Source organism: Oncorhynchus tshawytscha, linkage group LG03, assembly GCF_018296145.1.
Source record: "Oncorhynchus tshawytscha isolate Ot180627B linkage group LG03, Otsh_v2.0, whole genome shotgun sequence".
NCBI lineage: Eukaryota > Metazoa > Chordata > Actinopteri > Salmoniformes > Salmonidae > Oncorhynchus > Oncorhynchus tshawytscha.
In genome coordinates this window covers 50791657-50805689 of record NC_056431.1, presented here as the reverse complement: position 1 = coordinate 50805689, position 14033 = coordinate 50791657, and the positions used below count along the sequence as shown (strand labels likewise).

General features: G+C 44.3%; 1 protein-coding gene across 1 annotated transcript in view; it reads right to left on the bottom strand.

Annotated features, from left to right (window-relative positions):
- The window catches only part of LOC112224251 (diacylglycerol kinase gamma), a 165948-nt gene that overhangs the window by 49537 nt on the left and 102378 nt on the right, over positions 1-14033 (bottom strand). Inside the window, exons 19-20 of the mRNA XM_042319263.1 lie at positions 12540-12700; positions 5539-5603 (exon numbers count right to left, since the gene is read on the bottom strand). Coding sequence (XP_042175197.1) covers positions 5539-5603; positions 12540-12700 — 226 coding nt within the window. The remainder of the gene's footprint in view (positions 1-5538; positions 5604-12539; positions 12701-14033) is intronic.

Genomic DNA, 14033 nt, shown 5'->3' with positions numbered 1-14033 from the left:
TCAACAGCATCACAGTGTTGATATTCTGGCGAATACTTTCAGAACCCTATGGTCTCGGGTCACAAGTAGTGCACTAGAATAGGGTGCCAATTGGGATGCCCAGACAGTGTCTATCTTCTGTTAAATAGTTTTACAATGTGACAAAATAACAATCATGATAACCAGCCATTCTGTCAGCAGGTTAACTCCATGGCAACCTCTCTCCTTTTCGTAGGTCCAGTGGCATTTGGGAACAGCATAAATATAATGTTTGACTTGGTAACCCACTGACTGGAATTGTAGCAATAATCAAGCCACATGAAATAAAACACAACTCCCCATGCAGAAGTAGATTTTATTTTATTTCTAAAATTAGAATAGAACTGAAATAAAGACTAGAATGTGTCCTCCACATATCTCTTTATCCACTGCTCGTCTCTGGCTCTTGGTCTCAATCTGGAAGGCACCTAAGTGCCAAGACAGCACAAACAGATCTGGGTCCAGGCTATCAATCTGTGGCAGTTCACAACAGTTTTACGACAATATCCTGATTAACCTGAGGTATGCTGTAATATCTCTGCCTGTCTGTTTCAACCATCCTTCTACCTCCTGTTGTTCTGCCACGTGTCTTTGGATGAATGGGGAGAGGAAATCTAGGTCTGAGACTTAAGTCTTGTCTTGTGCATGAATTATTAAGTTTCAAACTGGTAACAAGCTTCCCCCCTCCTTCTTTAGAACTTCCATACATGGACTAGCCTACATATGGCTAATTAGACACAGTGGTAAACAACAACAGAGGCACCCATGTGTGTATGTGTGTGTCATAGATACAACATGAAGAGCTGCAACAGGGAGATAGGACTCTAAATCAGTCACTGTCCCTCTCATTCACAGACCACCTGCTGACACATACTTCACTGAACAACACAACAAAGACAAAGTAAAAGAACGTCCCCTAGTCACCAAGGAAAAGGTTCAGTGTTGGCCTAGATTATATGTCCCATATAATCTACCAACTCACCGACAGACACACACACACACAGGTACACATTAGCACGCACCCACACCCACACACCCACACACTTTCACTTCCGGTTGTGTAAAGCACCCCACAGAGTGCCTTGTAGATCAGTTCCAAACAGTCTGCCAGGCTCACTGGCAGCAGCAGCAGTAGCAGCTATACAGGCAACAGTTCTCCACTCACCTCTTCTGAACCAGCCACTACACACAGCCCTCTTTGAACCAGCTGCTGCACGCACACACAGACACACACACACAGACAGACACACACACAGACACACACACAGACACACACACACACACTGCGACTGCCATCAAAGAGGAAAGACAGGCAGGCCATACACTTCCAACTGCATTCTCAAAAGCTCATCCAGCCTTGGCTATGTTATGTGTGCTTTTTACTGCGCATCTCAATGGAAGTCATCAGTGAGTAGAGGAGGCGTCAGGAGGGGGGGGGGAGATGAACCATCAAAGGACTTACGATGCACTGTAAAAGACCACTGGGAGGGTGTGTGTGTGTGACAATCCAGTTCTGAGAAACGTCTTTATTTAAAAAATCCACAAGGTATTTAGTACATACAGTACAGTTCAGTCACACATCGAGACATCATGACATCACTGTTGCTGCCCATTAAGCCCATCAACCTCCCAAATGATGTTCCTCTTTCCCTCAATTGCTGCAATTTGACACAATGGGACATAATTGGCTGAGAACTGTGATTTGGTTCTTACACTTTGTTCCCTTTCCTTAAATAGAAATGACAGCTTCAACCTCAGTCAGTCAGGGAGTCTCTCTCTAAGGGGCTTTATTGGCATGGAAAACATGTTTACATTGCCTTTTCTCCCAATAGATATGGGATTTCATAGAAATTGGATTTGTTTTTGAATTCTTTGTGGATCTGTGTAATCTGAGGGAAATATGTGTCTCTAATATGGTCATACATTTGGCAGGAAGTTAGGAAGCGCAGCTCAGTTTCCATCTCATTTTGTGGGCAGTGTGCACGTAGGCAGACCTGGCTCTCAAGAGAAGACAGGCTATGGCGACCTTTCTCAATAGCAAAGCTATGCTCACTGAGTCTGTAGATAGTCAAAGCTTTCCTTAATTTTGGGTCAGTCACAGTGGTCTCTCTCATTCTGACGGTTTGGTGCCAGATAAACAACCTCTCCCTCAACGTTAGCAAAACAAAGGAGCTGATTATGGACTTCAGGAGGAACCAGGCTGGACACACCCCCATCCTCATCAACGGGGACACCATGGGAGATGGTCAATCACTTCAAATTCCTCTGCGTACACATCTCAGAGAGGCTGAAATGATCTAACCACACGGACACCGTAGTGATAGTCAACTACATTCTTTCTCCTGCTGCCCCCCCCCCATTCATCACTGTTGCAGTTTATAATATATATCATTACTTTTTTATTACAATTTTAATTTGTTTTGTTATGGTCATGCTGCTCCCCCTATGGCCATTCCCCCCACCTCTTCAACAGTCTTTACTCTGTCTCCACCAAATGGACATTAATTTATTTATCACTGCCACAGTTGTTATTTAAATGATAATGCCTGAGAAGCTGGTGTTTGGAGGATATATCGGTATGGGTGTTGTTAGGCCCGAGACGAAATGGAGGGCTGGCAAACCGTACCAATATATCCCCAAACACCGGCTTTGAGTGCCTTATCACTTTTAAACAACTGGTTACCAACATATTCAAATAATGATTGATATGTTTTCATTAAAAATGTTATTTTTCTGAATTTATTCATACTATTTCATCCTTCCAAAATATATAGTCCCGACCCAAATCTAGGGTTGCTACCCAAGCAGACTGGTTGTTCGTTCTATCGGTTCGGTTGCCAGAGACGTGTCCCAGTCGTTCATTCTCAATGTTCCACTGTCATACTGGCTGGCAACGTTCTTATCCCTTGCTTGCTAGCTAGCCAACTAAGGCTAACTTACAGTCACATCAAATTGCAGCCAGAATAACAGCAAAGTAGCAGCATTTGCATTTGTTTCAGCTCTTTTCAAGTGACATGTATTTGGATAATGAGCTAATGTGGTGCAATTTCACCTGGAAATCGAAAATGTTTTGTTTGACCTTTTTTCAATTTTCATTTCTTTGTATATATCCATAAAAATTATGTCAGCTGATTCAGGATTTCAACTGGCTGATTTCTCAAGGATGATCAATGGAAACAGGATGCACCTGAGCTCAATTTCAAGTCTCATAGCAAAGGGTCTGAATACTTATGCAAATAAGGTTTTTCTGTTTTTTATTTTTAAATACATTTGAAAAAGATTCTAAAAACTTGTTTCCACTTTGTCCTTAAGGAGTATTGTGTAAAGATTGATGAGGAATAACATTTATTTAATACATTTTACAATAATGCTGTAACATAACAAAATGTGGAAAAAGTGAAGGGGTCGGAATACTTTCTGAATGCATTGTATATAGTATTATTTCTATTGTTTTTTACGACCATTTTCAATATTTTATTTCACTTAGTCCTGCATATTGGAGCTCGAATCCTAAGATGTTCACTGTACCCTACAATCACACCTGCAACCCTGTACATGTGACTATTAAACACTGTACCCTACAATCACACCTGCAACCCTGTACATGTGACTATTAAACACTGTACCCTACAATCACACCTGCAACCCTGTACATGTGACTATTAAACACTGTACCCTGACAATCACACCTGCAACCCTGTACATGTGACTATTAAACACTGTACCCTACAATCACACCTGCAACCCTGTACATGTGACTATTAAACACTGTACCCTACAATCACACCTGCAACCCTGTACATGTGACTATTAAACAATCTGAATCTGAATCTACCTCCGTCATGTGAAGCAAGCCTCCATTGTGTGAACTGACATTGACAGGCAGCATTTAGTCATAATGTCTGTCTGTCTGTCTGTCGTAAGGAAAATAACCCTTTGATTAAATATACTATAATGTGACATAATCATAAAAAGTTTTTAAAAAACATTATGCAAGGAAAGTTGAAGGCCAGAGCTGGAGCCGGTGTTCTAAATGATCCATGTCATTCATTTGACTGGTAGTAAGAGTTGCGTGGATTCCGGCTGCTTCTAATATGAGCATTTCTATTACACAAGGACTGACTGGCAAGGAATTCAATGGACAATATTCAGTCCCGTCAGGATTTTGTAATTCTGTGAGGACTTGTAAATTTGTCCAATCACTGCACTATTACTGCATAAAACAGTTAAATCAGCAGCAAGCTCTCACACTGCAGAATTAGACATTTATCCACATTCCTCCAAATGTCAAATTTCAAAGTTGCTCCAAATGTCAAACTTCTAAGTGTTTTTGACACCCTGGGTTGACTCCTCCTACTCAGTATTATTCCGTTTCTCCAAAAGTCAAATTTCTAAGTTGCTTCAAACGTCAATTTTAGAAGGTTGAGGGTTAATGTTTTGGATAGGGTTAAAACATGAAGTTTAGGCACTCATTCCAAATGGTTAAGGTAACGGTTAAGGTTTGGGATAGGGTTAAAACAAATAACAACAAAAATCTTCTGATCCACATCGCCCTAGCAAAACCCAAGCCTACTTGACGGTAATAGCGCTCCCTGTTGCCCCTAGTGTCCGGTATTGAAGGCACTTCCCGCTGAAGCCACTCTTGAGCGATCTGCCTGCAATATTATTGCATAAATCTGACTGATCACTACAGTACAAAAAAAGGGCTTGCAATTTCAACCTATCATCACACATTTAATAAAAAAAACATTTTTAACTAGGCAAGTCAGTTAAGAACAAATTATTATTTAGAATGATGGCCTACCGGGGAACAGTGGGACCGGCCTTGTTCAGGGGCAGAACGACAGATATCTTTTCAGCTCAACACCTTTCGGGTACTGGCTCAACGCTCTAACCACTAGGCTACCTGGCTCCCCACATTTACTGCATAATATTGTTCAATCAAGCCACAAGTTAACAAATGTTTTCCTTCGTCAGTGAATTTGTGACAAATTGGACAATATCTTTGCATATTACCATGCAAAATGTCAGAAATGCCTCAGTAAAATAAAATATTTTTACAAATTGTGTACAAACCGGTGTGCATAACTACTTCCATAAATGTTTGACCCATGTACAAAATTTCACAGCCATTGCATCAGAACAGGACTCAAAATGGTAGTAAGGACCGACCAGCCAGCCAGCTTGTCAGTTAGCATAGACACTGTACATTGGCTGCATGGATCCCTTCTTTATGTCACAAAATCAGTTAGCTAGTTTCCATTACCATCATAGACAGAAGCCAGGCAATGCCAATCTATTGATGTCACTAAGCAGGCAGGGCTTTTCATGACCATTGATTATTCATTTCTTCTAATATGCTATAGGTTTTCCCAGCATGGAGGGACTCTATCTGGTTGATGGAAGTTGAGAGCAGCTAATGAGTAGTGACCATTCACTGTGTCAGTAGCAGCTTGAGACAATACAGTGACACCAATACACCTTAAGTTAAGTGAAACAAAGTCTATATCAATCTCTCACCTGCTGTTGAATTTCTCTGGGTGCTTCTCTCTCATCAAGTGGAAGCGATGAGCGATGGACGCATCCTATAGTGGGAGACATAGAGCAGTTTTAAGCTACTACTGGGGCATCACCTTTGTGCTTGTGATCCTGTGCCTATGTGATCCTAGGACTGCGCTAGGGATGATAACAGGGTTAAAAAGTCACCACCTATCCCCCTGCCCTGCCTACCCCCTGTGTTGTGTGTTTGACCCCAGCCCTGGATGACCTCTGGTGGTAGGGGGTCAACGTAATCAGTCAAATGGCTCCAACACTAGGAATGACCCCACTTATAAATATGGGGTATGGGTGTGTGTGTTCTCCAGAGCCCGTCTTAGCTCTGCCATGACCTGAGGCCTGAGGGCAGGGTGATCTCACTCATATTAGTCTTGTGTGGTGGACAGAGCACAGAATGAGAGATGGTGACTTTGTACTGTAGGATAAAAAGCATCACGCTGGATGAATAAGTGATTTTACTAGATGGGGAGGAGAGGTTATCCGGTAATGGACAGGCAGAGAAGATGGGGTATGGAGGAAATGGTCAATGCAGCAATGGACGTCATGTCCTGAAAGATAGACAGCTGGCTTCCTACCAGTTGTGGTGATGGTGATGATGGTGGCTATGAGAATAGTTACTAGACTGCAATGAAGATGGCAATTATTTTTGGCATTTTGATCTGTTCATAGAAATAAATGGACAACGAACCTTTGGAAAGGCCATCAGGTCAAACCTATTCTCGACAATGGAAAAAAGTCTTGGCGACATTGCTGAAATTGAAACTAGAGCACATTCTGCTAACACAAAGAATGATTAAAGCAAAGACAGAATGTCAAAAGAGAGAGAGAGAAGAGGAAGAAGAGAGAGATAGAGAGAGAATGAGATATTGCCAGAGAAAAGACAAGGGAGAGATCCAGAGAGCAATAGAGAGAGAGAGTGAGAGAGAAAGCCATAGAGAATGAAGGAGGGAATAATTGACAAATCAGACCTGTCATTGTAACAGATCTGCTCCTATATTTAGACTGGAGGCAGGCAGGCAGTCGAATGCTGACTGGCAGGCAGCTCAACACTACCACATCCTGCAGTCAGCAGGTCTCTCTCTCTCACTCTCCCCTCTCTCCCTCCTTCCCTTTCCTTTCCCACCACATGGGACAGAAGGAGGAAGTGGGACCATACCCCTGCGTGCCAGCCACTGCCCTAGGGACCAGAGTTCAGGTCGCCTTTCAGCCTGGCACAGGTCATGGCACTAATAGGAAACGGACCTGGAGCCCTACAGAGAGACCAACCATCGGTTGTTGGGGCATTGGTTGGATTCCTGCCCGCCTGTGCAGGTGTTTCAACGGTAGCCAGAGAGGAGACCGGAAAAGATTGGAAGGTTGGGGGTAAGGCACGCCACATCACCCTCACCCCGTCACCCTCCCCCCACTATCCTTTGGAGCCTGTGTCATCTCCAGGGCTCTCCCTCCATCAAACTTAACACATGTCCCACAACATCATCAACTAGTGGGTCCCAAAATAGCTCTGCACCTGCCCACTTGATCAGGCTCTTTGGCTGTGAATATGGGATGCATTTAAACTGGAACCTGGGGGGACAGGTGTTATTGGAGGTCTGGATGAAAACCACACACCATACGCCAAATACTAGGCATAGTGATTAGAACATAGGTGGATGCAGGGAGTTGGTTTGTTGTTAACCTCTGGGCCTTGAGCCATGTTTAAAAAAGGGAGGGAGAGAGGTGGGAAAGAAATCATGACATTTGTTTTTATTGAAGGACTGCATGTCCTGTATCTAGGGCAATACCTTAATGTGACTCACAGTGTCACAGTATCACAACAGCCTCCGAAAAAACACAACAAATAGCAACTATATGTGACACTGGATTGTGTCCAGTGCTCCTAGAGCAAGCACCGGCCAGTAGCCTATACTGTCCCCAAATACTGTCACTGTAAATATGTGACATTTGCTATCCACCATAGTTGACTCTGTGTGACGAAGGTTGTTTTGATCTTGCCATTTGATGTTTGGCACATGGTGGGGGCGGGAGGGAGGATGGGGAGTGGACAAACAAACAAATCACTCGCTGGAAAATAAATGTCACCTCAGAACCATTTCTATCACAGCCCCCAGATAGAGGTAGAAATAGGTTGCTTTTTCAACCCATTTTGGTTGGTGCCCTTTCGGGAACATCAAAGTGTGATCTGGGGAAAAGTGGGTGTCACCCCTATCTCACCCCTCTCAACCCTCACCCCTATCTCCCCCCTGTCAACCCTCACCCCTACCTCCCCCCGTCAACCCTCACCCCATTCTGGGGCGGCTGGGTAGCCTAGTGGTTAGAGCGTTGGACTAGTAACCGGAAGGTTGCAAGTTCAAACCCCCGAGCTGACGAGGTACAAATCTGTCGTTCTGCCCCTGAACAGGCAGTTAACCCACTGTTCCTAGGCCGTCATTGAAAATAGAATTTGTTCTTAACTGACTTGCCTGGTTAAATAAAGGTTAAAAAATTAAAAAATTAAAAAATTAATTCTGCAGCACTGGGACATACTTCAAAGCCATCCATCCAGTCCAGTCACCCATTGGTTAAGGGCATCACACTCTGCAATTTGACAAATACAGCTCTGGTTTCCTGGACACAGATTAAGCCAAGGCCTGGACTAAATTGAGAATTTCCATTGAAATTGCTTTTGAATAAGATAAATTAGGATGGTCAAACGGAACCGGAACTCTAGATCTGAATGCCCATACAGGGTCATAGTGAGCCTATTGTAGCAAGCTGCTGTGCCACTGTGCCTGTGTGGAGTCCATCTGTGCCCCTGTCATCATAGCTGTAGGTAGCAGGTGCAAACGCTAACGCTGGGGACCTGTTCCTGAGAGAATTGTGTTTTTATGTAAGCAATGCATTCTGCTTATATACAGTATCTTGTGTGTGTGTGTGTGTGTGTGTGTGTGTGTGTGTGTGTGTGTGTGTGCGAAAGGGAGACAAATAGTTTGCGTGAATATGTGGGTTCATTTTGTAAAAGGGTTTATACTGTATCTTTGTGTATGATGTGTACAGTACCTATGATGTGTATCTGTGTGAGTGCATGTGTGTTCTGACAGACAGAGAGAAGAGTACGGGGTGGGGGGGTTGTTTCCCTCCCTATCTTTAAGACCCAGCCAGGTGTCACTCAGCACTGTCATTCATTACCGCGGTAACCTGGTCTGAACCTGGCAGACGCTAACTTCCTGTCACTGATACTTCCCCTGACCTTTGGTGTTGCCAGCACTACTCCTCCCCCTGCACCTCTCTCTCTCCCATCTTTATCCCCTCAGTCTAACCTTCACTTCCCTCTACCCTCCCTAGAGGCCTGGCCTGGCTGTACCCTGAGCAAGCACTACACACCCTGCTGTCAACACACAGGACAGGTCACTGTGGATTGGATCCACAGACCACAGAGTAACACGGTGGGTAAGTAGCAATAGCTAACACATAGCTAGAGAGCCAGAGAGCATTACATGGTAGAAGGGTCAGAGCCAGTCCCAGGCAATCTCCACTTCTCATAGCTAGGCATAGAGCCACGCTTGGAGAGCAGATAGCTTGTTGATGGCAGGACCCGTTTCATCGTTCTCTCGGACCCTGGAGAGATCGGCTTCCTCAAGCTAAGGGGCTGGGGTGAGGAAGGGGTGAGGTGGCTTCTTTAATGGCTGCTGACATGGTGTGATTTCCCTCTCACTAATTCCTCACACAGATTATTTTCAGGGTGAGGGTTGGGAACGGGATCACTCAGGGTGCAGGGATGCAATACATTATAGGAGTATATGGAGTGCCTAATACATACAGTACTGTAAAGGCACGGCAGGCAGGGAAGTCTTGGGGATTTCCGTGGGGATGTGAGACTGAAGTGGGGCTGAATTGTTTGAATTACAGGGGTCTTAAGAGGGCAAGGCAAGGTAGGGAAGGAAGGAAGTCTTGGAATGCAATATGGGGATGTGGGATTGAAGTGAGGCTCAGGATTTGGGGTTGAAACCCAAGGCGCCTGCCATATGTACATGTAGACTCCTCTCCCATCTGATCAGTGTGTTAGGGTTACAGTAATGTTAATGTTAATGTTAGGGTTAATGTTAATGTAGTGTCTGTATGGTGAAATAGATCCAGAATGGCTGACATGAAGCCGTCTTGTCAAAGAGTTGGTTTCCTGTAGACAAGCTTCAGTCATTTTATCCAGACTAAAGTTTGACAGTGACCAGAGAAGGATTTTATATGAAGCTCTTCTCAATATGGATTTATGGTTGACTCTTCTTAGGATGTATGTTGTATGATTTTGTTAGATGTTATTTGTTATTTAATATGATCAAGTTTTAGTGCGTACTTAGTGCAGAGCACTGATGCCCAAAAGCAATACAAAGTAATCTGAGGCAGGGAACAAATTAGCAATACCACAAAACACATCTTTATCTCTAGCCTAGAGCATTCTCTTAGTGACAGTCAATATGGCTACCACGTCATCCTCAATTAACTCACTGCAACAAGAAACAGATGACAGTGTAGATTCGAAAATTGGCCTTGAGAGCGCCAACGCCATGGCAACCCAATCCCTGTCCCGGGAGGGGAAGGTCTGTGACTGTGATGGCAGGAAGTGATGCCCCAATATGGATATGGACATTGAACCTTATTCGGGGCTGCTAATGATTACATCATGATACGGCGTGAGTCATTGCGCTAGCGCTCGTTTGCTCAGGTGTCATTGGTGCACAGATATGCAGCCATCTGTCCCTGGCAACTGAAGCCATGGAGATGAGATCTGTTGCCCTGTTACAGGGCCATGCCATGCCGCATTAGATCAGGGCAGAGAGCTAGGACTAGCCTACAGCAGACCAAAAGCGCCATCAACAACATGGGAATGGCATTGGGCATAGTGGATTACATAAACACAGAATCCTTTGAAGGGATCAGTTTGAGCTTAAAAGGTCCTCTCAGGAACACAGAATTGAGATATATTTGAATGTAAATGGACTGTAAATCACTGTTATATCATCAATAACAGTTTTTAAATGTAGCCAGCAATTCTTTAGAAATGGTGTACAGCCAGGGTAAATGCTTGACAGTGGCTGCAACCAAAGTTTGGACCATCCTGGCACTGGCACTACCACCCACCCGGCCCACATCTGAATCCCACAGAGAGGGCATTGTCCCCTGGCCACCCCCTAGCCTTCATCCTCTGGCCCTTCTGACACAGGCATTACACAGTGGAGAAAGACCCATTGTCTAGATAGAAAGGTCAGAGGGTTGGTCGTTTGCTAATAACATCCACATTCTAATTAAACCATTTTGTCTTTCCATTCGATCAGCAATATGCTGAAAATTATGAGACAAAGTACTGATCCCAGTCAACTGCTTTCAATATTGTCATTGTTGGCAATACAGGACAAACATACAGTATATGGGTCCAGCAGGCTAGGTTGTACTCATAGCACAGCAGTAACAGGATGGTAGATTCATGTGTTTGGCAGAAACCTGCTGAATATGTGGCAGGCTTGGGACCAGTGGGAGGCCGGGTTGCATAACATCACAATAGTGCCTCGTATCCCTGCCAAGTTCGCCCCTTCCTCCCTCATCCTTGTCCTACCTGTGATTGGTACATAATATGTCTGGACCAATCAAACTTCGGCAAAGTCTCACTGTCTACTCCTGGCTGTTTGTGTATTTTTAGGCTTCCCTGCAAAGGAAAATAAAGAGAGGAAAGACCATAAAAGGGATTGCTTTCTCAAATGAGGTGTTGCAGGCACCTTACTGTTAAGCAACCATAGATTTGATAACAGAGATATAAAACATCCATCTGAAGTGTCAGGGGTTGATTGAGAGCGACATCAAGACAACAACTGAGACAGCACCCATTTGACCTTGTCCTTCTGGTCCCTCTAGTCTAATACGCTTGAGGCATGCCCATGGTAATTTGTTTTGAACAGTGGGACCGTGAGGAGAGCGATAAATGGTTGCTAAGCAACAGGGACCAGGGTGATGCTGGTTCCTTCCCATTAACAGGGGAAATACAGTAATTAACCTGCCTGAGAGGCTTAAAAACCTCCGGGGATTCTGCAAATTGTTTAACTCCTGCTGGGATAGGCAATCCCATACTGTGGCATAGTACTGAGCCTATGTCCCAAAAGCGAAATTGCCACGGGGGATGGGGGGACATGTGGACTGGGCATAAGGTAGTCGAAGTCCGACTATAATACAACTCAGTCTTCATCTTTTATGTATTCCTAATACTTGCCTTGAAATACCTTCATAAAAGATGGTGAAGAATTGTCCTTCCACGTATCCTTCCACTTATACTGTGTTTTCAAAATACCCATGTACCCCTCAAAATACCCATGTACCCCTCAAAATACCATGTACCCCTCAAAATACCCATGTACCCCTCAAAATACCCATGTACCCCTCAAAATACCCATGTACCCCTCAAAATACCCTGTACCCCTCAAAATACCCATGTACCCCTCAAAATACCAATGTACCCCTCAAAATACCCATGTACCCCTCAAAATACCAATGTACCCCTCAAAATACCAATGTACCCCTCAAAATAACCATGTACCCCTCAAAATACCTATGTACCCCTCAAAATAGGCATAATAAGTCATGTCATACTGTGTAGAATTGTAGGAAATGTGTTTTAAAATGTCAAAGCAATTCTGGGGAAGGACCACCAGAACCCCTGTCTACTGTCCCCCCCCAATATCTACACCACAATTTGACCATTGCTATGTCCTGCTTATCGTTTGAACTGAATATGGAGAGCCAGGCATGTAGGATTGTGTGTCTGTTTTAAGGATAAGAATTTGAGGGTGAAAATTGGTTCTGCATGTCAACGAACATTTCCTGGTGAAACGAATAACTAGAGTGCGTGTGTGTGTATGTGTGTGTGTGTCTGTGTGCATGCATGTATGGATGTCTGTTTACGTGTGTAGTGTGTCTATGTGTAGAGGTGTGTGCTGTTCTCGCACCACTCCGATGGAGAAGTAGTTGTTGACGATGCTGTTGGGGACAGGGTCTCCCTTCTCCTCCTTGTCAACAGGGACGATGTCGATGTTCCATCGGTCCAGAACCATCTCTGTGCTGTGCTCTATGTCCCGCAGGAACTTCAGAAGACTGCCTCCTTCATAACCTACAGGAAAAGAGAGAGAGACAGGTGAGAAGTCAGACATAGGACACAATGAGATAAAGCAATCAAAGCCATCACACACACTAAGGTCACCCACACTCTCAGACCTGGGCTCTCAGACCAACTTTTATAAATGCAAGTAGGTCTAGTATTCATCAAGTTACATAGTGCTTTCGGTATTTAATTTAATGTGAGGTCAGAGGCCTTCGATTCCTAGAAGCAAGCAAAGAGAAAAAGGAAATGGTTTCAAGGGAGTACATCTGAAAAGACCCACAGCCCTCTCCTCCTGCGTGTCTCCAGAGGACTAAGAAGTCGTCACACAGTGAATGACAAAACAGCCTAATGGTATAAGTTTACACAGTAAAGTCCTCATTGTGGCCTTATGTCCCAGAGGGGATAAAGAGGAGCAAGTAAGTAAGTCCAATGCCAGGAAATAGAACTCCAACCAACTGACGGGCTTCTCTGAGAGAGTGTTGGTAAACAGTATGAGCCTACACAATAGAGCCATCATTACACTGTGCCATGGGATAGAACTCCATCTCGGGCTCCGGTAACCAGGTCCTCTGTGTCTGAGACCCAGTGGGTCTGAACCACAATGACTCTGATGATGATTGTGCTCAGTGCTGCTGAGAGGTGGGCCGTTAGTGTTATATCACTGGCTGTCATGGGGGTGTGAGCGTATAATGAGGACCCATCACACTGAGAACACCAGGGGGACTCTGCCACTTACGTCCTGAGAGCCGGGGCCAATGTGTGATGACACATGTTCCCCCCTCCTGTGCTACTAACACATGATGACTGAAGGGAAAGGAAAACTATTGCTACCTCCCTCGGCGCATGGGGAGCTCCAGGGTTTTGAAGAGGGCGTCACGCTGAAACACGTTCGTTGTAATAATAAAGAAACATCTGAAATCTACTTCTACTATTTTTCCTCCAGGAGAGGCTGAATACTCTCCTATCTCCTATCTCCTAGCCAGGGGCCATGTGTGATGACACTTGTTCCCCCTCATGTGATCTCCAACAGTCTGAGCTCACACTTATACCAAATCACAGAGGGAGAAAGCAATGAGGATGTAATGTAAGAAGTCAATTAGCATACTTCATACCCTGAATATTAAACAAACAATTCACAGACTACTTATACTCATTCATGTTTGCAAAAGCATACAAGTATATTCCAATACCCATGACAGGCTAACATACAGCCCAATCCTGCCTCATATAATTACAATAGGCCTATACCATCTGTCATATAACATCTACCACTTAATAGGAGACCAATAGGAAATTGTATCACCAAACACAATTTAGATGATTGGTTTACTGTGCTAGGAAT